Source organism: Uranotaenia lowii, chromosome 3 (genome assembly GCF_029784155.1).
Source record: "Uranotaenia lowii strain MFRU-FL chromosome 3, ASM2978415v1, whole genome shotgun sequence".
In the NCBI taxonomy this organism is placed as follows: Eukaryota; Metazoa; Arthropoda; class Insecta; order Diptera; family Culicidae; genus Uranotaenia; species Uranotaenia lowii.
Window position 1 is genome coordinate 184,170,803 of NC_073693.1, and position 26,680 is coordinate 184,197,482.

Below are 26,680 nucleotides of genomic sequence, written 5' to 3' on the forward strand. Positions count from 1 at the left end.
TAAGACGTGTCTTATGGAAATTATAATAAGATTTCCTCTGAGTGTACGCATTCCGGACAATGAGGCGAGCTGATAAACCGATGAAGGTATTGCTTAAAGCACCCATGACCAGAAAGGAACTGCGTCAGGTAGAAGTTGACCTCTCCATAGTTCCGATTTACCCAGTCTGAAAGTCGCGGAATCAACCTATGCGTTCATCTTGAGTTGTTCGATGCGTCCCATTTCTCCTGCCACTTGAGCATTGACGCTGCTCGTTGAATTTTTATGCACTCCTCTAACAGCTCTTGCTTTGTAACACTCCATATCCTCCGCCAGAGTTATGTCGATGGGAATCATGCCCGCGATGACAAAAGCTACATCTGCTGATATGGTCCTGTATGCACAGGAATTCGCATGGCTATCAGCCGATGCTCCGTAATTAGGATCTGTTGTGCTCTACTTTTATCGCGGAGCTCCATAAAGCTGCGATAGTAGAATGAATTTTCGATAAGTTACGGGTGTGAGCAAACTAATGTTCTGATGGTATAAAACGGCCATTGAATAGGCGATGGAAGCGAAAAGTTATTCTTTCTCTCCTTAAGAAAAACCTGTGAGATCTGTCAAAAGTTGGGAGAAATTTTAGCTGCATCCTACTTGCACCCAAGGTGTGTATATATAGGAGGTTTTACCGAATATCAAATTCCCGATTCAGCCATATTGGCTATTCAGCCTATGCAACTGTGGAACTTATGGAGTTTGTTTACAAACAAACCACAGAAAAGCTGAGCAAATAATCTTCTTGAGAGCTCCGCTCACTTCTCGCCTACTAACTGTGAAAGTCGAAGAACCTCGTGTTTCAAAAAACCTTGCTTGCATCAGTGCAAAAACCATGCATCACCCAAATTCGGCAGCGATTCCATCGCCTGTTGAAAGAGAATCAATGTTCTTGTACCCAAAAGTTAGTATGGTGCGATTAAATGTTATATAAAAGTTGCTTTAGTCCTTTGATTTTCGTTTATGAAACAGAAATAAATATTAATTAATTTTTCAAAAACGAAAATATATTTAGAGCAAACGCACCAATAAGTGAGTATACGAGGCCCGATTTTGCTCATTTCAGAGGACCGGTTTTGGTATACACACTCTTTCGCGCACCGGGCGGTAGTATTCAAAGTATGCATTTAGCATTGCACTGAAAAATAAGAGTTACAAAAAATCTTGATAAAATTATTTCGGACCGAGTAATCTGAGTCTTAAGATTGTTTTTGGCGGTGATTCGAATGGTTAGCTTCTTTCCGCAGCAGGTTCAAGCAGTATCTATCGACCAGCAACCGGATCCAATGGCGGGAGCAGCAGGAACTTCCGGGCAGCAGCAGCTGGAATCATTTGAAAGTTAGCGGAACCTGCGCGAAATATGCCAGCTGCTGCGGAGTTCCGCTGGTTCCACTATCATGCAGAAGGTCTTCCGCCGCTGGTCCCAAGTTCCGGCTCCAGTGAGTCAGAACCGCCCACCCTGTTGCAGCGAGATTGAGGACCGTGTTGAGCCTCAATGGAATTTATGATCGTTGGAGATACCAGACATGTTCCAACAGCTTCTGCTGCTGCGGTTGGTTGGGACTCCGGGGAAATCTGCAATGATGACCACTAACCGGATAGTCGGCACCGAACCGATCCGTCATTGAAAAGCCGTTCACCACCAGCATCAGGTTCTAATTATTTCTCCTGCTCTTCTTCTGCAGCAGCCGATTAGCGTTGAGTATGTTGCGGGGAAAAGCTCAAAAGAAAGTACACCACTTATTCCTCCTGTTTGGAAAAAAAACTCGGAACGACTCGCAAATTTCTCTGCGCATAATGAAATGTAAACAAACTCTACACGCTGAACGTCGTTTGTTTAACTCCAGCATAAACGGCAGAAATTTTTCAGTGCATGTTTGCTCTCGCCCCTTTCTTGTGAGCAAATTTGGTGATTTTATCGGTCCCGACGGCAAGGGCCCTATTTTGCTCACCTTCATACTAACCCCCGGTGCGGTATAAAAGTGATTAAACTCGTGAGCATTTTCACTTTGCTCGCGATTGCTGCGGATGCCCTTAGTCAAGAAATTTGAATATCGCTTTTTGATGGTGTTCTTAACTCGTATTACGTTAGTACGTTACGTTTCGAAGGGCTATTTTGAATTAACCGTGTAGTAACGCTGATGGAATGACATTTCCTTTGACGATCGATTTGCTGAAGTCACCTTCGGACTGTACTTTTCTTGTAAATCAATAATATTAGGTGCAGTGGAAAACTAGCACAATTTTTATCTTTAAGATACGAAAACTGTGAACAAAAGGTTCAAAGTGCAAATTTTAAACTCTAGAGTATTGAAAAGTCTTTCGGGAACTTATTCCACATATTTTGTGACTACATTCGTGCAGATCGGTCGCGGATAAGCGCAGAAACATGGATTCGTTGATACCAATAGTTAATAAGCTCCAGGATGCGTTCACCCAAATGGGTGTTCATATGCAGTTGGACTTGCCACAAATCGCTGTGGTGGGTGGCCAATCTGCAGGAAAATCCTCGGTATTAGAAAACTTCGTCGGAAAGTAAGTCAATGCAGTAATTAATTTGGATCCGGGATGGATATATTCTCCCCCCGCCCTGTCGTAATATCTTCGGGTGACATTGGGGAAGACACAAAGGGGGAAAAACCAAAGCAGAGAGAAATTAGCGCTTACTCATAAGAAATCAATTTGATAAACGATCGTAATCAGGCAGCACCACAGAATTAAGAATCATTCCACATTGGAGTTGGTGGAATTGTTCTTTTATCAAAAACTTTTTTATTTAATTAAATGATGTTAGAATTTCGTTTTTAAACTTTTTTTTATCACAGCTTAACATTCAATGAGCGTTAAATTAATTTAAGTGTATTTTAATAAAGAATTTAATATAAATTTTGTTCCTTAAAATACTCTTAGTTTATGCTTTTTTAAAATTAATTACAACATACCTACATAGGAACATGATACAAAATTAATTGAGACCTGTGTCTTCTCCAGTATGTAAATATAGGTATGCTTATGCTTTAAATTTCCAAAAATCTGTTCATCTCAATATTGACTAAAAATCACTTACACTACTCTGATCCTAAGCGCCTTATTTTATTTTGTTTTCTTTATTATTATTCATTATTTATTATTATATTTTGAAAATCTATATTTATAAATTTGCATTATATTACAAATTGTAATTTACAATGGCACATGAAAAGATGCTGGTAAAACATAATTGTATTTTAATGAAAATGAACCTTTTTTTCGCAAAATTTGAAATTTACCGATGGTGTATTTGAATAAAGAGCTTTTAAAATGTATATCTCGTTTTTTAAATATTTAATTTTTTCCAGCAGTATAACATCAATACTGATCTTTTTTTAAATATTGTTTTTCGTGAAGAACCTAGTTGTATCGATTATTTCTGGTACTGCAATCTCATTAGGGCGGAAAAGTTTCGTGACAGTTTTACAAAGCAACAGTATCACAGACCATGAGAAAGAAAAACAAATTAAAATTTTCTATGATACTTTTTGTTTACATTTAATCGGCAATGAACATGAGAATAGCTGATTAAAAATTTCCACCTAGACATTTTGAATGTCACTTGGAAAAATTCGGATGAATCTGTTGTAATCAAGAAATCTTGAAATAAATCCCGGCTTGAACGGACTAATTTTATTATACGACTTCCTTTATTGAAAGACAGCTAGCTAGCCCATTTACATCGATTGCTTGGTTTTTAAATAGTAGTTCTCGAAACTACCACATCTCCCTTTCTTTTGAAATTCAAATAAAAGCAAATTGATCAGTCTTGTGCGGCAGCTCTCCAAAATGATTTGCTCGCCTACAACATCGAGACCTCCAACATCTGAAGGCATGTTGCATTTAGAAAACCATTGTTGTCAATTCTATCCTGATTTCCAAATTGTTTGTTCTGCGAGAAGAAATCCTTTTCCTACAGAATAAGATTCGTTGAATGTACAGGGGTCGCAGAAACAGATATCGGTCTGCTAGTTTAAATATTTGTTAACTTGAGTGGGAACGAAATCTGACGCTTTTAATATTTGGTTTGCGAAAGATAGCCCCTTCATCACAGCAGCTTAAATAAGTTGTCCCTCGGATCCGCACTGCGTTGTTTCTGGTGGAAATCGGTAAACGGAACCTGTCTTTTCGGTTGTCTTTATATGGAAGTTCCTCGGTGTACCCGATCGTATGAACCGCTTCAAATGCGACGTCGGATCTGTTCCCGCTGCGAGCCAATCGCGTTTCGTTTGTTGCTGCCTATCTGTATCTACGTTTGTATCTACGTTAATTAAATTGAACGTCATAAGTCAATGATCAGCTTTCTCGAAAACCGTGAGTGATTTCGAAAAACGCGAAATCTGTTTGCCATGGCAATCGAGATGATCCGGAGCTGGGGCACGGTCCGAAGCTCTTTGGCTGAACAAGGGTAAACCGGACCGGCTGCTGAACTCCTACCTTACACACAGGAATCATTCGGAATATCCTCGTTATCAGCTTCCAGATACTCCATCTAGGCGAAAGTCTAGGTCGGTACAACCGGCGGTTTTTCCTCGGGCCTTTCTTGAACGCTAGCCGTTCCTGATTTTCTTATCGAAACATTTTAAGCTAAAAAGAAGAACGAGTATGTTACCAATTATTTGTCTTCAGGAAAGTTACCAAATTCGTTAAAAAACCAATCCGCATCATCTGAGAAGACCGCCATTTGGACGTGCGTAGCTTGCTTGATGGATATTCCTCAACCAGAATTGTAATATTTTGACATTTCCCTGATCTAAACTGGATTTCATTTGAAGTAACGAGCACTTAAACGTGTTTCTAAGGCTGCTTACGTGCTTTCATGGAATAAACAGGTTGCTATAGATACAAAAGTTGTTGATTAAAAATAATAATTACATTTTTTTTTATTTGCCAGCCTTCAAAGAAGCTTCCTACTTGAACTTTTAGGATTCTCATAGATCTTCATTTTGAGACTACCTTTTCGTCTCCTTTGAGACCTTTTTTACGTCTCCTTTGAGACTTTGATGCCCTCCTCCGAGGCTATAGATTATCTCCTTTGAGATCACTTTCATGCTCTTCTTTAAGGCAATTCTTTTCGTCTCCTTTGAGACTTTTATGCTCTTCTTTGAGGCTATTATTGATCTCCTTTGAGAAAACTGGCAATTTTTGCGTCTCCTTTGAGACTTTTAGCTCTCCTTTGAGGCTATTTAACATCTCCTTTGAGATAATTCGCATGCTCTCCTTTGAGGCTTTCCGTCTTCTTTGAGACTTAAATTTTTTTACGTCTCCTTTGAGACTTTTAGCTCTCCTTTGAGGCTATTTAATATCTCCTTTGAGATAATTCACATGCTTTCCTTTGAGGCTTTTCCGTCTCCTTTGAGACTTTTTTTTTAATAACTGTTCTGTGTTGAGATTTTAACTTACCACGATTATGGTCTACATGTTCATATTTGGAACCGCTCCATACTTAACTCGCACCGGATTCACCCCTTCTTCATTAACCAGATCGAATAAAAACTGTTCTCTCTCCGTGTGGGTTCGACTCGTCGCCAATGTTGTAATCAAGAAATCTTGAAATAAATCCCGGCTTGAACGGACTAATTTTATTATACGACTTCCTTTATTGAAAGACAGCTAGCTAGCCCATTTACATCGATTGCTTGGTTTTTAAATAGTAGTTCTCGAAACTACCACAGAATCAATCAAATCAGTCCACTTACATGTATCGCAGAATCAACCAAAGTTTGGACAACATTGTAATACAGGGAAAATTTTACATGAAGCGTTTTAAATCATAATTAATCTATAGTCTCCAAATAGCAAATAGTTAGGGGATCACCAATTATGGAAAATAAAAAAAATATCTAAGAGTACAGCAATTGTATCACATCTCCCAGTACACAGATTTAAACTCCTGTGAAAAAGAAAAGAACTGATGATGATGCATTAAAATTCCTTTATATTTTTTCAATAGTTCAGTTAGATGCACTAAACATTTTTTTGTAGTGTACCTGTAAAAGGTATTCTTTCTTATATTTTTTTTACAAACTTAGATCCATCTTATTTCCTCATTTTACGCTTTTGAATATACTAAGTAACAATTTTCACATTCCAGTAAAAAACGAACACACGCATATAGGATCTTAGTGAAACAACATGTGGCTTTGAAGAAATATTTTTACTCAACTAATAGCCTACATCTTTCAATGATATGATGGCTAGCATAAAACCACCACACCACAGAAAGAGTACTATGTATGCCGTGATCGAGATTCGATTTCATGACCGCTGGCTTAGAAAACTTGAACGGTATCCTCTAAGCGACTGTCGGTGGCATTTGACAATAATATGTTTGTATGGTTCATGCATGAACATTGCAGTCTGTAGTACATATTACCAACTATTATACTGCCCCTATTCGCATATGAGTCCCAGGTGTAAAAACTGCTAACCAAGAAAAACGCTTGTAAAGTTTTAAACTTGTTTTCATGGAAACAACCGCATGTATCATTTGTTGGTAAAACCTATTATTAGTTAGATAGAAAACACTTCTAGAAATAGTTTTTGTTTACATTTGAGCTTAGGGGGAACTTGTCTATTTGCATATTCGTTTTCACCGTGGTGGTCCACCGGTTGTGCACCAAGTGCTGTCAAGGCGTTTTTTTTTATATTAAGATGAGCAGTTGGTGCACAACCGGTTGGCCACCAGATGAAAACGAATACGGCATATGGCCGGACAACATTGATTTTTCGAAAAAGAATTATCCTGATAATGTTTTAACACCATGGAAATAAAGTAAATAGCAGCCTGTAATGGTGTTTGAAATATTATTGACTAATCTGTGAAAATAAACCAATAATATGCATCGAAAGCTTTTGCCTAGTAGTACGGAGAGGATCGCCTGACTTTGCATTTGTATTGTGGTCAGTTTTTTGGCTTGTAAAGTATGAATTGCACATAAACGTCATCGTTGATAGGTTTAGTTTAGTTTAGTTTAGTTTAGTTTCTTTATTCAGTTTTATATACAAACATTTACATTTTTTAATTTATACTCCACTGGTTACACCGTTTTAGGAGTATATCCTATGCTAGCTAAACCCTAAAAAATCTATCTTCAACTAAAATGTTTTTATTAATGGTTTCAGAATTTAATAATTATAAAGTAAAATATTTACACAAACAAAACAAAACAAAATTTAAAATAACATTTAACAAACATTCTTCTTGATAATTGAATTTCAGAGTAAGCAAAATTATAAGGTCAAAATATCATAAGATTTAAGTAGTGTTGATACTAAATGAGTTTGTAATAAGAATATCTTTAATTGCTTTTTTAACTGAACATTATTATTGAAAGGTCCACATCTTTCCTCAAAATAATTGAAAAACTTAACACCACGAAATGAGAGAGAGCGTTCACCAATTGTTGATACGATAGTAGGCCGATCGATTAAGTTTCTATTGCGTGTGAGGTATTGATGGTTGGTGCGATTGAAAGTTATATTGCAGTGAGTACTTTGAGTAAGACTTTGAAAAATGAAGCTACAAATTTGAATTAAGTATAAACCTCTAACTGGAATTATATTATTGTTACTATTGTAAAGATCAGCAGTGTGACTGCGGGCAGGAAGATTGTATATAAGGCGTAGGATTCTGTTCTGTGTGATTTGGACTTTGTTGATCTGACTATTGCAAGCATTGCCCCAGGTTGACACCAAGTATGTCAGTAACGAATGAAAAAGTGAATGATAAATTGCTATTAATACATCAGTTGGTACTCTTCTTCTAATTTTACATACAATGCCCGTTACTCTATTTAATTTTGATAATAAGTGACTAATATGTTGGTTCCAACTTAAATGTTCATCGAGAATAATACCAAGGTATTTACATTCTTTGACAACTTTAACACTTGGAAATGTAGATTTGGTAATAAGTAAGGAATTCGACAAAGAACGAAAACTAGATTTGAAACTTAATATGTTGGATTTGTCAAGATTAAGTGTCAGTTTATTAATACGGAAGTAATCACTTAGCAGAGTCAGGTCGCTGCATACATTTAAATCGTTAGTAGTATGACTATCACTATGGTAAAAAGTCGATGAGTCATCAGCAAAGAGTCTTAATTCCCCTTTTAAAGGTAAAAGAGCCATATCGTTGAGGTAGATAATAAAAAATAGTGGTCCTAAAACAGATCCTTGTGGAACACCAATATTAATAGATAGTGTTGAGCTACGGTGGGTATTCAAGCTGACGTATTGCGATCGGTTTGTCAAATAACTTTTAAATAAATCTAAGGCTGTACCGCGAACTCCAGCAGAGAAAAGTTTTTCCAAAAGAATATCTCGGTTCACAGTATCAAACGCTTTGGATAAGTCTAGGAATAACCCAAGAACATTTTCTTTTTTGTCGAGGCTTAATTGAATGCTGTTAGTGAGTTCAATCACAGCGTTGGTTGTAGAAGATTTCTCTCTGAAACCGTATTGCATTGAATAAAAGAAAGAATTGTTATTTAAAAAAGAAATCAATCGTTTAGAAAGTATTTTTTCAAAAACTTTGTTGATCGTAGGGAGAACTGAGATTGGTCTATAATTATTGCACAGTGATGGATTGCCTGATTTGTAAACTGGGGTTACTTTAGCTATTTTTAAATTAGTGGGGTATATTCCATTTTGTATACAAAGGTTAAAAATATTACTTAAAACTGGACTGATAACATCAACTATGGCTTTTAGCAGATAAACACTTATATTATCATGTCCAGCGCTCGTATTATTTGAAAATGATTTGATCAAACTAGTTATTTCCATCTCATCTGTAGGTTCCAAAAATATTGTACTGCTATTAAAATTTAAAGTATTGTATTTATTTATTGAGTCTGTGCTGTTTGATGTATGTTTAGAAGCCATAATGTGCCCAATCGATGAAAAATATTTATTGAATTCATTGGAAATCAACTGCTTATTTGTAATTATGGTGTTAGAATCTAAATCATGAATTTCATTCACTAATGATGATTTTGCAACACGACCCAGCACTTCATTTATGTTTTTCCATGTTTCTTTTGAATTTTTGGAATTTGCAAATTTGTTTGTGTAATAGTTCTGTTTCAAAGTTTGCGAATAAATTTTAATCCTGTTGTCTAAGTCATGTATCTTCACATTTAGATGATCAACTGACTTCCCTTTTTTTAAACACTTCCTTCTCTTATCCCTCACGTTTTTGTTCCAATTTATAAGTTTCAGTAGTTGATCCGACATCCATGGAGTGAGTTTTTCTGAGGAAGATTTTATTTTTAATTTTTTGGTACATTCGTGTAAAGTTTTCAAGACTGTTGTGGAAAAGTAATCATAGAATTGGTTCGGCTCCTCAAAATGACTCATATAAGCAGGTGAAAAACGCATTGTAAGAAGTTGATTCATTCTTTGAAAATCGGTTTTATATTTAAACTTTTCTTTGTGTTGTCTGTCTAGCGTTAAAGGAAAGTGAGTGTAAATAAAATTATGGTCACTTTCGGAATTAAATATGGTGTCGTTAAAGATAGGTAATTTATCAAGAAGGTTATAACAAACATGATCAAGAAGTGTCTTGCTTGAAGGGCGAGTTATGAAAATATTAGACACAACAAAACCATAGCACATTAATGTATTGCAATAATCATTCAGTTTATCAGACGAATGGAGAGTGTCAATATTTATGTCACCCAGAACAAGATGTGGATAGTTGTTTGCGGAATTTAAATTGTTTTCTAAATGTTGCAAAAATCTATTGAAGGTATAATCGTTAGGTGGTCTGTAGTAGCAAGATACTAATAATGGTTGAAATTTATTTAAACTGATTTTAATCTGAATGAAATGAAAACTTGAAATGTCGCAAATACACTCATCAGACTCAATAACTTCAAAGTTGATATTTTTAGAAACATAGATCGCTAAACCTCCACCAACACCTCTACTTCTACACGAAAAAATACTATTATAGCCATCGATTTGGTAAAGCTGTGTGAGGGTATTTTTTATCCATGTTTCACCTATAATAATAATGTCAGGTTTATGTCCTAATTTATTAATAGATAATTTAAAATTGTCGAAACGATCAATATTGGATATGCTTCGAGCATTGATTTGAATGATTGATAAGAAGCTATCTGTTTTTAAATCATTACAATAATCATCAACACTACTGAAATACTTATTATTATTTAATAAAATAGAATCAAAATCGTGAAAAGAATTTAAAAACGAATCTGAATTAATCATAGCCTAATACCTAATCAAACTAAAAAGAGTTAAAACTGAATAAACCTTACTACGCTACCTTATCGCTGCTGTCCAAATTCTCCTTTTCTGAGTTATTCCGGGTCACTAGTAGAAATTCGATGTCTTCAATATCAGGCTCGTCTTTGATTCGGTGTCGCTGTTTGGTCTCCGGATGGAAAATCCACGTTGAGCCTCGATAAATCCAAGGTTTCTGCAATCCCAGCTTAACGAGATCCTTTGTCCGGTTATGTATTTTTAGTCACACAGGTTATCTTTCGACTACAGTAGATAGAAGATAACAAAACGGGAAATCAAACGAAATATTAGGAAAATAAAAAAAAAAACGATTTGCCTATGACCGGACATCAAATTTTTGTCTATGATCGGACAAAAGAATTTTCAAAATTAAACATGATTTCAACTTAAAACATTCATTTTATCATCTCTATAATAGCACCCTCAAATGGTAAGCAGAAGATGAGAATTCAAAAACTTAAATATTTTGGTCCTCTCAGAACCTTTGAATTTATTTATCCGTTATAGACAATTTTTCTCTAGTTAAAAAAAGTTCCATTCTAGTTTATCAAAAAAACTTTTATGAAAGACTTCATAGAATGTTCGGTATTCAAAAACACGTACTTGCAAGACCTGTGCAAGTGATCTGAGTAATTTTGCTACGTTTTTGTGCCATTGATGACAACTTTGGTGATGTAATTTGTATTGTCCGGCCATAGACAACACTTTTGGAATTGAGTGAAATCTCTTACCACATGTAAATGAATTTTTTCATAATAAGTATAGGAAAGCGATAATGATACTGGTACACTTCAAATCAGTAGAGGAACCAATATTTAAAAAAATATATTGTTGAAGAAACTTCTAAAAAACCTTAAGTGTCCGGTAACTAGTATTTACGGAGACTAGTATAATTTTAACTTGATTTAGCTATGAAGAAAAGTTGTCGTTATGCAACAATTTTTATCTTATATTGTTTTGAGAGCCCTCTTGGAGTTAATTTTTTTTGCCGGTTAAAGATTAGTTTGAATTGTATAACTGTGAAAAAAGAGTAAATAAGCCTAATGATAAAAAATAACCAGTGAAGAGTTGATTTCAGGGTTGATGAGTAGAAAATATCAATGCTCATATTCTTCACAATATTCGGAAGATCTGAGACCACCAACTAACTATAATACCAAACAATAAATAGAAAATACATTTTTTTCACTATTTAACAAATTTTATTATTATTATTTATTATTTAAATTTCTTTATTTAAAACGGCTCATACCTTTGAGTTTTAAGGAGCCAAACTCGTTTTGTGTTTATAACAATTGATTACTTAGGTCTAACACTTTTTGTTCAAGAGGAGAAAAGGATAGAAAGGGAAATAGGAAATTATAGACGGAGATCGATAGCTTTTAGAAAAAGAAAAATTTCGAGCATGTAGTCCAAGTAGCACAGCTAACACATTCCTTACTGGAACGTTGGGTGGTTTCCCTCGGGCCCGAAGGGAGTCTATAAAATTCGTTCTAGCGACAAGATTGACCTCGCACGACCAAACAATATGCTCGATGTCGTGGTAATCTTGGCCGCAACTACACAAATTGCTGCCAGCAATATCAAAACGATAGAGTACCGCGTCTAAAGAATAATGATTGGACATAAGACGGGAAAATATAGGAATAAAATCCCGACTCAGATCCAATCTATTAAACCATGGTTTAAGGCTGACCTTTGGCATAATCGAGTAGAGCCACCGACCCAATTCATCCTCTTCTCATTTGCGCTGCCAGTTGACAACAGAGTTCCTTCGAGCCAAGACGTAAAATTCGTTGAAGACGATTTCACGGTAATACGTGTCGCCTTCTGTCGCCCAACAAATTTTATTTAAAATTAATGTTTTTTTATATTTTTTTTTGTCTTTAATTTCTTCAATTTATGAGTTAGCGATAGAAAATGGTTCTTTTACATAATAAATCACCAAACAAACCAATCGTTGAACAAACTTGTCCCCAAAATGTCGGAAAAAATTCATCCATGTGAAAAAAAAACACTGGCTTTACTTATTCATGTTTGTTTTCAGGGATTTCTTACCGCGAGGTTCCGGCATTGTTACTCGACGACCTTTAATTTTGCAATTGATTAATGGAACCGTTGGTAAGTGTATGAAAACTAATTTTAGTTTAGAATGGAATGATTATTTTCCTTTTGTTACGATGTTTTAGGTTAAAAATAATCATTCAGTTAACGTTTAATTGAATTACAAATACTCACTTAGCCCTTTTTTCATATCTTTCTGAACAGAATACGGCGAATTTCTTCATCAGAAGGGGAAGAAGCTGACAAATTTTGATGAGATACGACAAGAGATAGAAGCAGAAACGGACCGCGTTACTGGATCCAATAAGGGCATTTCAAACATTCCAATTAATCTAAGGGTTTACTCACCTCATGGTAATATTGTGTGCAATAATTGTACATTAATCTGTTATTCTCAGCCGTGTTGTTTTATTTCAGTACTCAATTTAACCCTTATCGATTTACCCGGTTTGACCAAAGTGCCAATCGGAGACCAGCCGGCGGATATAGAAAATCAAATCAAAGGCATGATTTTCCAATTTATTCGCAAGGAAACATGTCTAATCCTTGCAGTTACACCGGCGAATACCGATTTGGCAAACTCAGACGCCCTGAAACTTGCTAAGGAGGTCGATCCTCAAGGTGTTCGAACAATTGGTGTCATCACCAAACTAGATTTGATGGACGAAGGCACGGATGCAAGAGATATTCTCGAGAATAAATTGCTACCTTTGCGGCGTGGCTACATCGGTGTTGTCAACCGATCTCAGAAGGACATTGAAGGGCGCAAGGATATCCACGCAGCCTTGGCAGCGGAAAGAAAATTTTTCCTCAGTCATCCAAGCTACAGACATATTGCCGATCGATTGGGAACACCTTATCTACAAAAAGTGCTCAACCAGCAACTTACTAACCACATTCGTGATACACTCCCAGGACTGCGTGATCGGCTTCAGAAGCAACTTTTGACTCTGGAAAAAGATGTGGAACAATTCAAACACTTCCGACCGGACGACCCGAGCATAAAAACAAAAGCCATGCTACAGTAAGTGCTTGTTGCCGTTTTCCTTGCAAATTGATTTTAATGCGCTCATTTGTTTTCTCCCTTCCTAGGATGATCCAACAGTTGCAATCTGATTTCGAACGAACTATTGAAGGTTCGGGTTCCGCTCTAGTCAACACGAATGAATTGTCTGGTGGTGCTAAAATCAACAGGATATTCCATGAACGTTTACGTTTTGAAATCGTAAAAATGTCTTGCGACGAAAAAGAACTGCGTCGGGAGATTTCATTCGCTATCCGCAATATTCACGGTATTCGAGTAGGTTTGTTCACTCCTGATATGGCCTTTGAAGCTATCGTCAAGAAGCAAATATCTCAGCTGAAGGAACCAATCTTAAAATGTATTGATTTGACTGTGCAGGAGCTGTCCAATGTAGTCAGAATTTGTACAGACAAGGTAGACATCATTCTTTTATATCCTAATGACAAATCAATTTGATGTTACCTTCAAACGCACTTCAAAATATTATTTCAGATGGCTCGCTATCCTAGACTCCGTGACGAAACAGAGCGCATTATCACAACTCACATACGACAATGTGAACAAAAAGCCAAAGAGCAATTGTTGTTGATGATTGATTACGAACTTGCATACATGAATACCAATCATGAAGATTTCATCGGATTTGCAAAGTAAGTTGCACGGTTAACAGATTGCAATCCACGTTTTGACGATCGTTGAAAAAAAGAAATATTGATATTTTACTTACTGATATTGCTTCACTTAGCGAATATTTAAAAACCATCATTTTGGTACTTATTTTTTTTTTATTCATGTGACAAAAATCCAACAGCATATGCAGCTCAAATTTCAAGTAAATTTTTCAATTCATATTTACCTCATAACTATTAGTTACTATGTTTATTTAAAAGATGTAAAATACCTCATTTGCTAGCCAACATATTATACAAGTTAAAATTATTATAAATTATTCATATATTACAAGACATGCTAGTCAAGTGCTTGTGTTATTTAAAAAAAAATACAACAAATAATTCACCTACATTTTTTTATCGAACACTAAATTTTTATCTTTAAATAATATGAGTCCTACGTTATATTTCTGAATATTTATGTATTTTTTCAAGTGCTCAAAATAAGACCGAAAGTGCGGCTAAGACAGGTACACGCAGTCTTGGAAATCAAGTTATTAGAAAAGGACATATGTGCATTCAAAACCTGGGAATCATGAAAGGTGAATTTTGTTAGGTGATGTGTTTCGCAGTACAAAAGATTGATCGCAATCTTTCTATCGACAGGCGGTTCCCGTCCATATTGGTTTGTATTAACCTCGGAAAGTATTTCTTGGTTCAAGGACGAAGATGAGAAAGAGAAAAAGTTCATGCTACCATTGGACGGTCTCAAACTGCGAGATATTGAACAAGGCTTTATGTCGCGTCGTCATACATTTGCACTGTTCAATCCCGAGGGTCGTAACGTGTATAAGGTAACTGAAATGTTCATACCATACTTGAACTTTTTTTTTCAAAACTTTAAAATATTTTCGCAGGACTACAAACAATTGGAATTATCTTGCGAGAGTACTGACGACGTTGATTCGTGGAAAGCATCATTTTTAAGAGCTGGCGTGTATCCAGAAAAGGATTCATCTACTAATGGTGAAGAAGTAAGTTCTTGGTTACTTTTTGAAGTGTTAGAAACAATGAACTCGAACACATCCACTTAACAAATATTGGGACTTATCTTGCTAGTCACGTGACGTGGCTTGCGATATTTTACATCGTTATGCTGACTCCAATAACCATACCAGGGTAGAAATTTTGGTGCAGATAAGCTGGGATCGATCTTCGGTGTTCATCCAAATTAACGTTTTTTTTTCATAACGCCTTTCCTGGAGTCAAGGCAAAGAAGTAATATTTCTCGTGTCACGTCACTCGATTCGCAGAGTAAGTCCCATTGGCTTCCGAAAACTGTACGAAATTTAATGGGATTTTTTATAGTTTGTGTTCAATTTATTCTATAGTAATGCATTTCTTATTTCCAATTTTCCATTGCATCCAATCGCAACAGTCTGAAGGAACTGAGGTTTGTATTGATGATTTTGATTGAAACAAAATTATTACTGATTTGAAACAGTATCCGGGTTGTTATGAATTGAAAACTGTTTTTAATTTGCTAATGTTTTGTACTGAGCATTTTGTTTGATTCATCCTAAAAATGTGTGCCAATCCTTGTGTGAAAATACCCTATTTTTCTTACCTAACACAAACACAAAGCCAGCTTCGGTGGGATGAATAAATCGAAGAGGCTTAAAATCCCAATTGAAACAATATACAAAGCCAGCTCAAAAAAAAGTTGGTCCTCAAACTGAACTGCCGTTCCAAGCGAAACTGTTCCATGTGACTTTTGAGAAAATAGATATTATTCATTTACCTATTTGTCTGGCCGTAGTAATTTTTGCGTGTTTACATGTAACATGTAACAGCGATTACGTTGAAAAGAAAAATGCATGACGCAAATAATTCATTTTCCACGATGATTCGGCTATGTTGTTAGAAGAAGAAGAAGAAGAAGAAGAAGAAGAAGAAGAAGAAGAAGAGAAAAAATATTTAAAATACAGCTGAAATTTCAATCGTTTTTTTCTCGTTTACTCGCTTTTTTCATATGAGACAACTTTGCTTGAGACGGCAGTGAAAGAGTTATAATTTGTGTCTTGTTTTAGTTACCTACTTTTAGTTATCATATTTTGTTGAGTATCGCGGCAGCGCTAATAAATGTAATTGCTCCACTAGAACCGGCATGAAATTGTTTTTCTGGTGAAACTAATTTTATTTAGAAAATCTTGCGATTATATGTTCAAAATTCTGTGCAAAGTTGAATTTAGGTATTAGAAAATCTAAGAAACTGCAAATTGATAAAAAGTTTGAAATGCAGCAGCTTTCGAAAAATCTGTACTTTGTATTCTGAGGATCTAAGGATTTCTGTATCAAATTATGTCAACTTTCCAATGAACTTTTCCAAATTTTGTTATTGTGACTGACACAATTTTGACGGTGCATTGATTGAGAAGTACTATTTTTACACCACTTTTTTACATTTTTTGTGGTCTTGATCCAAAAACTGAAATCTATGTGCGCAACATATATATCTAGCTTCTAACTTCAGCTTTCTTAGGCACTAAGAGAATTTTTTTCGAGCATTTGGTGCTGGTCTATAATATTTTTTCCGAAGCATATTTTTTTGGATTTTTTCTGACACTTTGAATAACGTAAAAAGAAATAGTTGTAACTGAATTTTATTTAAGAAACATATTTGAGTTACATTACGAGGATTCCAAAACAATAAATTTTGTACAAATTGGTAGAAAACAAAAGAGATACCGCGGTTTTAGTCAGGATTGTCCGGAAATAGACACTCCAAGAACTCTAAGACCGCGTTTTCATAAAACTCATTATTCATGTAAACGTATTGATGCGCTCATCTTTAAAATTTTATACGTAATATACATACTTTTAAAGATAATTTTGAGTTTCAAATATCAGAATATTGTTTTGAAAATGAAATGAACTTGTTTTTATACTAATAGAAGTTTTAAAACACTATATTTAATGATTTTTTAAATCATAATTTAAGCACTGATCACACTGACATGACACTTAGCACAAAAATTCAACCATTTTCTGTCTAATTTTTTTTTGGCAGATTTTGCAGGTTTGCAATACCGACGGCAGGTGGCGAACCTGTAAAATTTGACAAAAATGCCCTGTAGGAAAAATGTACCTGTTTAGCCTGATTTTATCGTAGAAATTGCCTGTTTTTTTTAAAGTTGGGTGGCATTTCCTAACTGGGATAGCATTTCTTCAAATCGATCGATGCGCACTCTGGAATCGATATTGCGTACTGTTGGAAAAATTATCCAGAAAACGAAATCGAGTGTCCAGAAATATCAGATCTATATTACCTATTCGGGTTTTTATAAACTTTATATGCATTACTTAAAGATTATAAATTTGCTTTGATACACATTTTTTATTTAAACCTCTAATGTTTTTTGTTGAATACAGAATGTGTAGGCAACTTTAGCGCTTAAATGGTCTATTGTCAATGCAGTTGAAATCCGAAGTTTTCGCGCTGATGATTGGGATTCTTGCCAACCAGCGACGATGAAAAATCATCAAACACCTCAGCAATCGGCTACCCTTTCTTTTGTTTATGGCTCCGACACTTAGAAGCTGTTTGACAGGTCTGATCAACATGAAATGCCGTTAGTGATGTCGCCGTCGTTGATGTTGATGAAAATTCCGGTTTGGGGATTCAGCGACAATACTAGCGGTGTGAGCGGCACGGTTCTGAAAACACCAGGCTTTATGGGTTTGAATCCCGGTATCGGCTTTAGATTGTTTGTGTTCGAGCCCCCTTATCTACAAACGTTGTTGAATCCACTGAAAGTTTTTATTTTACATTATGTACTTTGAACGGTTATTAACACTTAGTTAGTAACATAATTCCTAAAATTTACTCGTCCCATGGCAACTGTTTTCCAATTTCTCGGATATCCCACATGGGCGATGGGCGCGCTCGCAATCCCGGTATACGATTTCACATGTGTTAAACAGAGAAAGCAATAACCTTCACTCAAATTTCACTCTGATCAGCTGTCATTCTTATGGAAATTTGTGTAAGAGTAAAGAGCAAGGTTTATTCTTTTTAGCAGGCCCAAGCCCAATTCGCCGACTACGCTACACTTGGTCTAACCACCTCGCTCGTCGCGGCCCTGCTCTCGTTCCTACCAGATTCGTAGCGCACACCTGTTTTGCTAATAGTCGCCCGGCATTCTCATGTCCTGGCCAGCGTATCCGTCCAGCCTTTACCACCCTCTGGATACTGGGTTCACCGTACAGTCGCGCGAGCTTGTGGTTCATCCTTCGCCTCCACACTCAGTTCTCCTGCACGCCAAAGATGGTTCTTAACACTCGTAGCTTGAATCCTCCGACCAGGGTTGGTCGGCTCTTCTCAAACAACAAAGAGCCGGGAGAAACCAACACTGTTTTCAGTTCGGCTTCCGAGTGTAATCCTCTTTCGCAGATCGTGCTCCACTCGTTGCCCGAGTTTATACGAGCTGTAAGTGACTCGGACGGCAAGTGTGAGAGCATTTGCATCCGAGTGGGAGAAAGAGAATTCTAAACAAAGAGTGCCCTGTGTTTCAGTCATACACCTCAGAGTAAAGAAGAAAAAAATTGTTTAGACTCCCACCACACAACGTAGAAAAAATATAAACAATTTCGACTCCGCTACCATGCCCACTGCTGTTAGCTGTTTTGAATTATTTTTTTACTAAAGGTAGCGTTCGAAGGTGGTTTCATCAAAAATCAGAACACCGCGAAGAACAAAAACCAGTATTTTTCAGGACCCCAGTAGATTGGTGGAAATGAAATGCAGCTCTTCTTAGATTGCATAAATTAAGGCGAAATAGCGGTGCAGTATACGCCTTAATTTATGCTGCGAAGAGATATGAATATAGGTGGTTTTTAGTTTATACCGAAACACCGTTCAAACATCATCTGAACCGAAGATTATCATTGGTTTAAGAGGTTAAACTGTTTTTATTGCAAAATCAATTGCAATTAAGATCAGGACGGCTTCTAGAAAATCAGGACACCGCTGGGAGCTTTGATTTGGAAAGTAGCATCTTTTCTCGTGAACGTACCAAGAATAAACTGAGTTAGCTCTCGAATTCTCCTCAGCACATTGCGCAACAGATTTTTCTGGAGAAGGGAATTCTCTTCATCAGCGGATATGAATGCTCTCGCTCACTCTTATGTGTTGACAATCTCACTCTTCATTTCAGTGCGATTTATCTCTCCCCGCACCGATTGGGGGAGCAGACGAAAAAAAATTGCACTCTCTTTCACTGGACAAGCAGATCTGAGGAGTTTTGCCACCCATGCCTCCGACTGTAAGCAGGTCCTCCTCGGGCAACGTCCGTGTCTCGTGCCCGTAGAGAACAGCCGGTCTAATGAGCGTCATGTGCAGGTTACACTTCGTGCGAGTCATATTTGATTGAAATCATTACAGTGCTCTTCTTGAAGTATGCAACACCTGTAACGAACCTTAGAGCATGCAGTAGAAGAAAAAGAATGAAAGGAAGCATGCAGTAAACATGAAATATAGTATATAAGCAACAAATTTGGTTAAGATTTGTTTTGTAGCGAAGTTCTTTGTATGTTTTGGTGATTTGTGTTTCCTCCCCCGTTGCTAGTCGGGAGTGAAGCTAAAGAACTTCAACAACCTTTAACCACTGACCACACTGACTTGACTCTTAGAACAAAAATTCAACCATTTTCTGTCTAATTTTTTGTTGTCAGCTTTTGCAGGTTCGCAATACCGACGGCAGGTGGCGAACCTGAAAAATTTGACAAAAAATGCCCTGTAGGAAAAATGGTCCTGTTTAGCCCGATTTTATCGTAGAAATTGCGTGTTTTATTTTTAAAGTTGGGTGGCATTTCCTAACTGGGATAGCATTTCTTCAAATCGATCGATGCGCACTCTGGAATCGACATTGCGTACTGTTGGAAAAATGATTTTTTTTTGTTTTTTTTTTCTGGAAAAATTATCCAGAAAACGAAATCGAGTGTCCAGTCAGTATGGTCAGTGCTTTAACTGTGAAGCATTTGATTGGAGAATTTCGTATGTTTTACCAGGAAAGAAAAACTAACGGCATCAGTTACGACGTGTCCTCTGCTCATCGATGAAATTTTGGCGCTGTAAACACGATTTGCATAGTGTATGCCACTGCTTGAATGAGCGCCCAAACGGTTGGAGTAAAATCGGTCGGGATCGAAATATTTTGTACAAACCATCCTCCCAGCCGGGGAGGAGATGGTTTTTTTTTGTTGCTGTTTTCGCCAGCAATCGTTTGTGTTCGCGTGAAAAATGTTTGTATAGTGTGTGGGCCAGCATAGATCAAACAATCGTCGTGGAATAATCGAATTTGTACAGGCCATTTGTGTAGTCTATGGCCCACTTAAGAAAGAAGCGACATTTTTAGGAAGTTAAGCCTACACCCAAAATAATTTTCACTTAAAAAATAAGTGACATCTGTAGTAAATTCTCGACATACGTAATTTCATTTGAATTTTATGTGAAGGGTCAAGTGAATTCACTTAAGTGACCGGTCAAGTGAATTACACTATGACGTTCGAGTGAAATTTATCTGAGTTTCTAAGTAAGTTTCTTGTTCATTATCTCTCGCGTTTTTAAATAAAATAACATTTATAGAACAGCACTGCGATTTAAAATACTTACATTACGCTTTCGCCATAAATTTATGGCGAAAGGAAAATTCCATCGTAATCCCAAGGCAGATCGGTTACTGCGGATAGTGCGACTTCTAAATCTACCCTGCTGCAAACCAGAAAATCTGTCCCGTTCAACCCACAAGCTGAAACATGATTTTAACGCTTTAAATGCTGCTTATAAGAATTTGCCATTTTGAACTCTGAAAATAAACACAATTACAACCTGACATTCACTTGAAATTCAAGTGATGGAGAAGTGAATATGTTTTCTCACTTCAAATTCAAGTGACGACTGAAGTGAATGTGGACGAATTCACTTGAAATTTAAGTGACTGCCAAGTGAAATGTATATATGTCGCACTTGAATGGAAGAAAATCACTGGATCCTTGTTTTTAAAGTGAAAAATCATGTGTATTTTAAGAGTGAATTTGGGTTCAGTGTAGTCCACACTCGGCGGCTGGCGGAACAACCAAAATTATCACTTGCTGCCAGGGGTGCCAGGTGGTTTCGTCAAAAATCAGGACAACGCGAAGCTAAAAATCAGGATTTTTTCAGGACACCCCTTGATTGATCAAAATAATAAGAAGCTCGGCTTAGATTGCATAAATAAAGGGGCAATACAGGTGCTGTAAACGCTTTGATTTATGCAACATCAGGACGCAGCTTCTTGGCAGGGCTGCAGTTCGTATCGAAAAACACCATTTAAATATCATCTGAACCGAAGATTACCATCTGTTAAATGGGTTTAACTCTTTTATAATAGTTTTATTAGATTTTCTCCTATTTTAACTACAAATTCGATTATATTTGAGAGATTTTTATGAAAATCAGGACAATTCAGGACATTTAAGGGATCAATTTTCAAAAATCAGGACAACTCGAGAGTTTTTGAAAAATCAGGACGGTCACTCGAAAATCAGGACAAATCCTGATAAATCAGGACACCTGGCAACTCTGCTTGCTGCCAGCCCTTTCAACCCAACCACCAATCCGCCTTGCCAGGTAAATTTTTTGACGTTTCGGAGTTAGGACAAATGTATGGCCGTTTTCAAAAGCTTTCCAAAAGCTCCCTAACTAATCGAAACTTTTCTATGGAGGACATGGTGTCGCTAGTGTTTGCTTAATAACTCCCATTGGGCTTGGGCCTGCTAAAACGAATAAAGCTTGCACTTCGCTCTTCCACAGATTTCGATAAGAATGATAGCAGATCTGAACGAAATTGGAGTGAAGGCTATTGGAAAATCAGCAATCCAGATTGCTACAAACTAGCTATTTCTTTCAACACAACCGGCTGTATTTAGTATCAAATTTATATATCAATTCAAAAGTAAATTTTGAATATTGAATGTGCATATAATAAGCAATAAAAACAATTATTTTTCCAATTTTTCAATAAGGGATTTATTTATTTCCTGACACACGATTTTTTTTCAACATGCCACCTAGTGTTAAATTCCTGGATAACAACATTCAACATTTTAACACCGGCTTTGGGGTGGCAGCTTTGTGCCTAAGTGTTGATCGTCCGCAATCTGTAAAAATAGTTTTGATTAGTATCTTTTATGGAATATCTACCTGTCCAATAAAATTCACCCTTGACTTGATGTCTGGTTGCTAGAATATAGAAGAAAATTACAATTATTAATCTAACCAAAAATCGTCAAATCTCACCTTGCTTCCGCTTATGAAAACAAACAGACTCCAATTTGACAAATCGATTACTGATTTTCAAGCAAACTAGATGAATTGCTGGAGAGTCCAGCAATTTGAAAACCGATTTTTCAGCAAAAATGACAACAACACAACCGAATGCTGAGAAATCCAGTAAATAGAAACCCGATTGTTGGTTTCCAGCAAAAATTTCGATTACTGAACGTTTCCAGCATATTTTTTGCTCGAAATCAAGGCAAAAGTTTACTGTGAAACTTTTCTGTTGTTTGATAACTCTCAAAGTATTTAGTGCTGAGTTAAAACGATCTGGCGTGACCCTGCTTGATATTTTCATCAGAATTTTATTAAATTTGCTTTCGATTTTCATAAACTTCTAGGATAATTCAAGCGAAGTTGGACAGACTAGTTCCTTGGATCCTCAATTGGAAAGGCAAGTTGAAACAATTCGTAATCTAGTCGATTCTTACATGAAAATCGTAACCAAAACTACACGAGATATGGTGCCGAAAGCGATAATGATGCTTATTATAAACAATGCCAAGGACTTTATTACTGGTGAACTGCTGGCTCATTTATATGCTACTGGCGATCAGGTGAGATAGAGTTTATTTACCTAATAGCTAATACCAAAGTTTTAAATATTAAAATTTTGCTGTTACATTGCAGGCTAGTATGATGGAAGAAAGTCCTGAGGAAGCGCAAAAACGGGAGGAAATGCTTCGAATGTATCATGCTTGTAAAGAGGCTCTTAGAATCATTGGTAACATAATAATCTGGAATCAATGAATGGAAATGGAATGATAATAAAATCTTTACCAATTTGTAGGAGATGTTTCGATGGCTACATTCTCAACGCCAGTTCCGCCACCAGTTAAGAATGATTGGCTTTCGAGTGGAATGGACAATCCACGATTATCACCACCGAGTCCAGGAGGCCCTCGTAAAAATGCTCCCCAGCAACAGGTAGGTTTTTTACGTTATCGCGCGTTATTATCAAGCACAAGAACAGACAATTCATAAAGGTGGAATAATTCACTGAAAAATAATATGCGACCTTTATCATCATTTGAATATTTTATTTCGTTAGTTCACATATTTTTATTTGCAATGTGAGGCTTTTTGCAAAATATGACTTAGTATATGTATGTCTCAATGTTGAATAATTAAAATATATTTGATTTCGTTTAAGATTTATCTGAAACTGCTATCGGAAATTGAGAAAATAAACTGTAAATCCAGTACTGCGAACATTAATAATTTTTTTTTCACAAAAACAATAAATTATTTTTATGAAGAGATTAACCACCGTAATTTTTGTTTGTTACTTTGATTTATCGGCCTAGCGGTGAAAAGTGATGTCCTTTTTAGTAGGGACATCTAAAGATTATGAAATTTTTTTTTTTTTTATATATAGATGGATAGAAGGTTAGAAGAAATGAAAGATGGTGAAAATGAGCGGGTAGAATTTGTCTAGAAGCATTACCATCACATACCAAATTTTTGTTCCTCACGAGCCTACTACTATGAAGTGGTAGATACAGATAGAGTTGCATCTACCACCACACATTAGTAGGCTTAGCGTGGTCCGCCCCACAAGCGAGAACTTGTAGTGCGGACGAACAATTTAACAATTTAACAAATTATTTTAACTTTTCTTCAACAGAGCTCAATCGGTTCAATGGGAGCTCCTGCAACAGCTGGACGTGGTCCACCACCGGCACCGACGAGCGCTAGGCCAGCGCCAGCTATTCCCAACAGACCGGGAGGAGGAGGTGCCCCTCCATTGCCACAGGGAAGACCAACCGGTCAAGCTCTTCCAGCTCCACTGATACCATCGTAAGTATACCATGACTTAAGTGTTTTCATAGTAATGTCATATTGAACAATATTTTACCACTCTGCTGTTTAGCTTTGCGTTTTAAGTATTTCGTAACTAATAAAGAAAAAAACGTATATTCGTGGTATTGAAGCAAAAAAAAAATGAATAGCATCTGTAAAGCAAGCTTGAGTTACCTATTGAAGATTTTAATGAATAGTTTATTTTAAGTTGGTTCATTGTACTTTTTATACTTTCATTATTGCCTTACAAAACTTCAGAAATATGTACAATAAGAGACTTTTCACTTTGAAACACAGTAAATAAATTAGATACAAGAAACTATATTTAAAGAAATTAAATATAATCTTAAGTTTTTTTTTCATATCTTAAAACACGCATTCCTACATAAAAAAAAATAGTTCAACAAAGTTTAAATGATAAGGTCAATGATGAAATATAAATCGAATACTTAGGTAGATTCCATATGTATCTTTAGGATGGCTAGTGCTCATATAAACGTTTCCAAATAATCCCTTTCCTATTATTTTGTAGTTTGACAAAAGGTCGGCCAAACTTGTTCAACTGTTTTTTTTTTTTCAAAATTGACAATTTTGATTGGCCTTGCCGTTGAGCTATTTTTGAGTTCCTCAGGGGTATATGCAGAAACTTAAGCGTATTTCTTTTTTGAATATTCAAAATGATCCTTCAACAAACTTGGATATTTTTCTAATGTTTTCAATTTCCCATTACATCCACAGGAGGCGTTAAAAAGCAAAATATTTACAATATGATATTAACGTTGCGGCTCTAAAATACTTTCTATCCGAAATATCTGTTGTGCAAACCATGTCCTACTATTAGTCGTTTCAAATTTATATTGTACAGTATCAATTAGCAAGTAATGACGTTGCAATGTAGAGGAATGATAGAATTTGCTGTGATGTTTTATGAACCACAACCGTCGAGCAATATCTAAAACTTAAATGATATGTATTCCTAGAATTCATACTATTTAATCCTAATCGAAGTAACAAACAACACACAGAATTGACAAAAATTATAAAAACTTAAAAAGATCAATTATCAAACGTTTACAAATGTATTGAATAGAAATTTCTAGGACTGAAGAGATTTTGTTGGTAGAAGTCGTTTAAGAAGCGATAGAATTATATCATTGCTACACATTATCCAGATGCAACGAAAGAATTTAGAGAATTCAATGTCCTCTGCTTTACACGTTCCAATTATCTGTCAATTGTTGTTGGAAAGTGAAGATCAAGCTATATGAGCACATTTTGGAACAAACTGATAAAACAGGCATTGTGGTACACGAATACATTGATAATTTTCCAAGAACCAACCTCATTATCTGTGATTATATTGTTTTGGATCATTCCAATTTTCTACACACATACACACACAAAATATTAATTTTCAGTTTACAATTGAGTCACAAACAAAATCATTAAATAAATCTTTGACGCCGATGAGGACTAGAGATTTTTTATAATGTTCATTCTTTTAAATTTTCATCTACAATTTTGAGTTGAAACAATGATGTATAGGTTCATCAAACTAACAGCTTTCGCACCAGGATAAGGCTATATGAACATGCTAAAGATAGTTTAATTATATATAAATGTTATTCCCTATAACAAATGAGAAAGGGAAAATGATATTGTAATTGAAAACCGCAAACTGTGCGATTATTTCCATTGCAATTAGTGAGCACCCAATAAGTTTCCAATACCAATCATACCACGTTGCATTTAGAAAGACTATTATAAAATAATTTTATCCAAAAGTGTTCTTAATATAAAGCACGCATTTTACTGGTAAAATAGCATTGATCAGTTGTAGAGAATAGACAAAATATTACTTTATCCAAAAAAAAAAAAAAAAAAAAAAACAACCGATGTGCTCGATAGATGCTGCAAATAATTATGTTATATATATATACTAATGAAACATACTTAAGCTTGACGGTAGAGTGGTTCAAATTTTGTTCGTATGTATTAATTTGTGATCCCGAACAACCTTGTTAAGTTGACACTAATTTATGTTTGTATTTGTGAATCATTTCAATATAATTTTTTTTCGAAAAAAAAAACAATAGTCGACCGGGAGGAGCTGGCTCCGTTGCACAAGCTATACCGCCAAATATGAGACAGCAGATTAATCAGCAGGTTGGTCAAGCTGTCACCAATGCTGCGATGAATGAACTATCAAATGTGTTTGCCAGCAGATTCAAATAAATCCATTCACAGTTATATGTAAAGTAAAGGAAAAATTGTTTGTAATATAGGGAATATATCATTAAGTTAGATTAAAATGTTACGATAGATAACAGCAAGTTTATAGTGTCTATAATATTCGTTTAAACATATTCTAACGCTATGAATATAAAATATGATGTGTAAGATATTCCTTAACCAAGTAAGTCATCCTTAAGCACATTTAGGTTAATAAATACGAATTATTCCCAA

The 26,680-nt window shown here is 35.8% G+C and overlaps 1 protein-coding gene across 6 annotated transcripts; it reads left to right on the top strand.

Moving 5' to 3' along the window:
* The first annotated feature begins 2,226 nt into the window (after window positions 1-2,226).
* LOC129757064 (dynamin) lies at window positions 2,227-26,680 on the top strand. 6 transcript variants are annotated; one of them, XM_055754174.1, is made up of 16 exons: window positions 2,228-2,568; window positions 12,386-12,459; window positions 12,607-12,756; window positions 12,820-13,426; window positions 13,495-13,840; window positions 13,919-14,076; window positions 14,238-14,258; window positions 14,533-14,639; window positions 14,704-14,891; window positions 14,955-15,071; window positions 15,476-15,490; window positions 22,753-22,968; window positions 23,042-23,135; window positions 23,202-23,338; window positions 24,039-24,211; window positions 26,311-26,680. In XM_055754174.1, the coding sequence occupies exons 1-16, from the start codon at window positions 2,423-2,425 to the stop codon at window positions 26,447-26,449; spliced, it is 2,688 nt and encodes an 895-aa protein (XP_055610149.1). In that variant the 5' UTR covers window positions 2,228-2,422; the 3' UTR covers window positions 26,450-26,680. The 6 variants fall into 6 exon arrangements, with proteins under 6 accessions (XP_055610154.1, XP_055610149.1, XP_055610153.1 ...); XM_055754178.1 differs by lacking the exon at window positions 26,311-26,680 and adding an exon at window positions 24,953-26,106; XM_055754179.1 differs by lacking the exons at window positions 24,039-24,211; window positions 26,311-26,680 and adding an exon at window positions 23,417-23,509 and having other exon boundaries at window positions 2,227-2,568; window positions 23,202-23,386.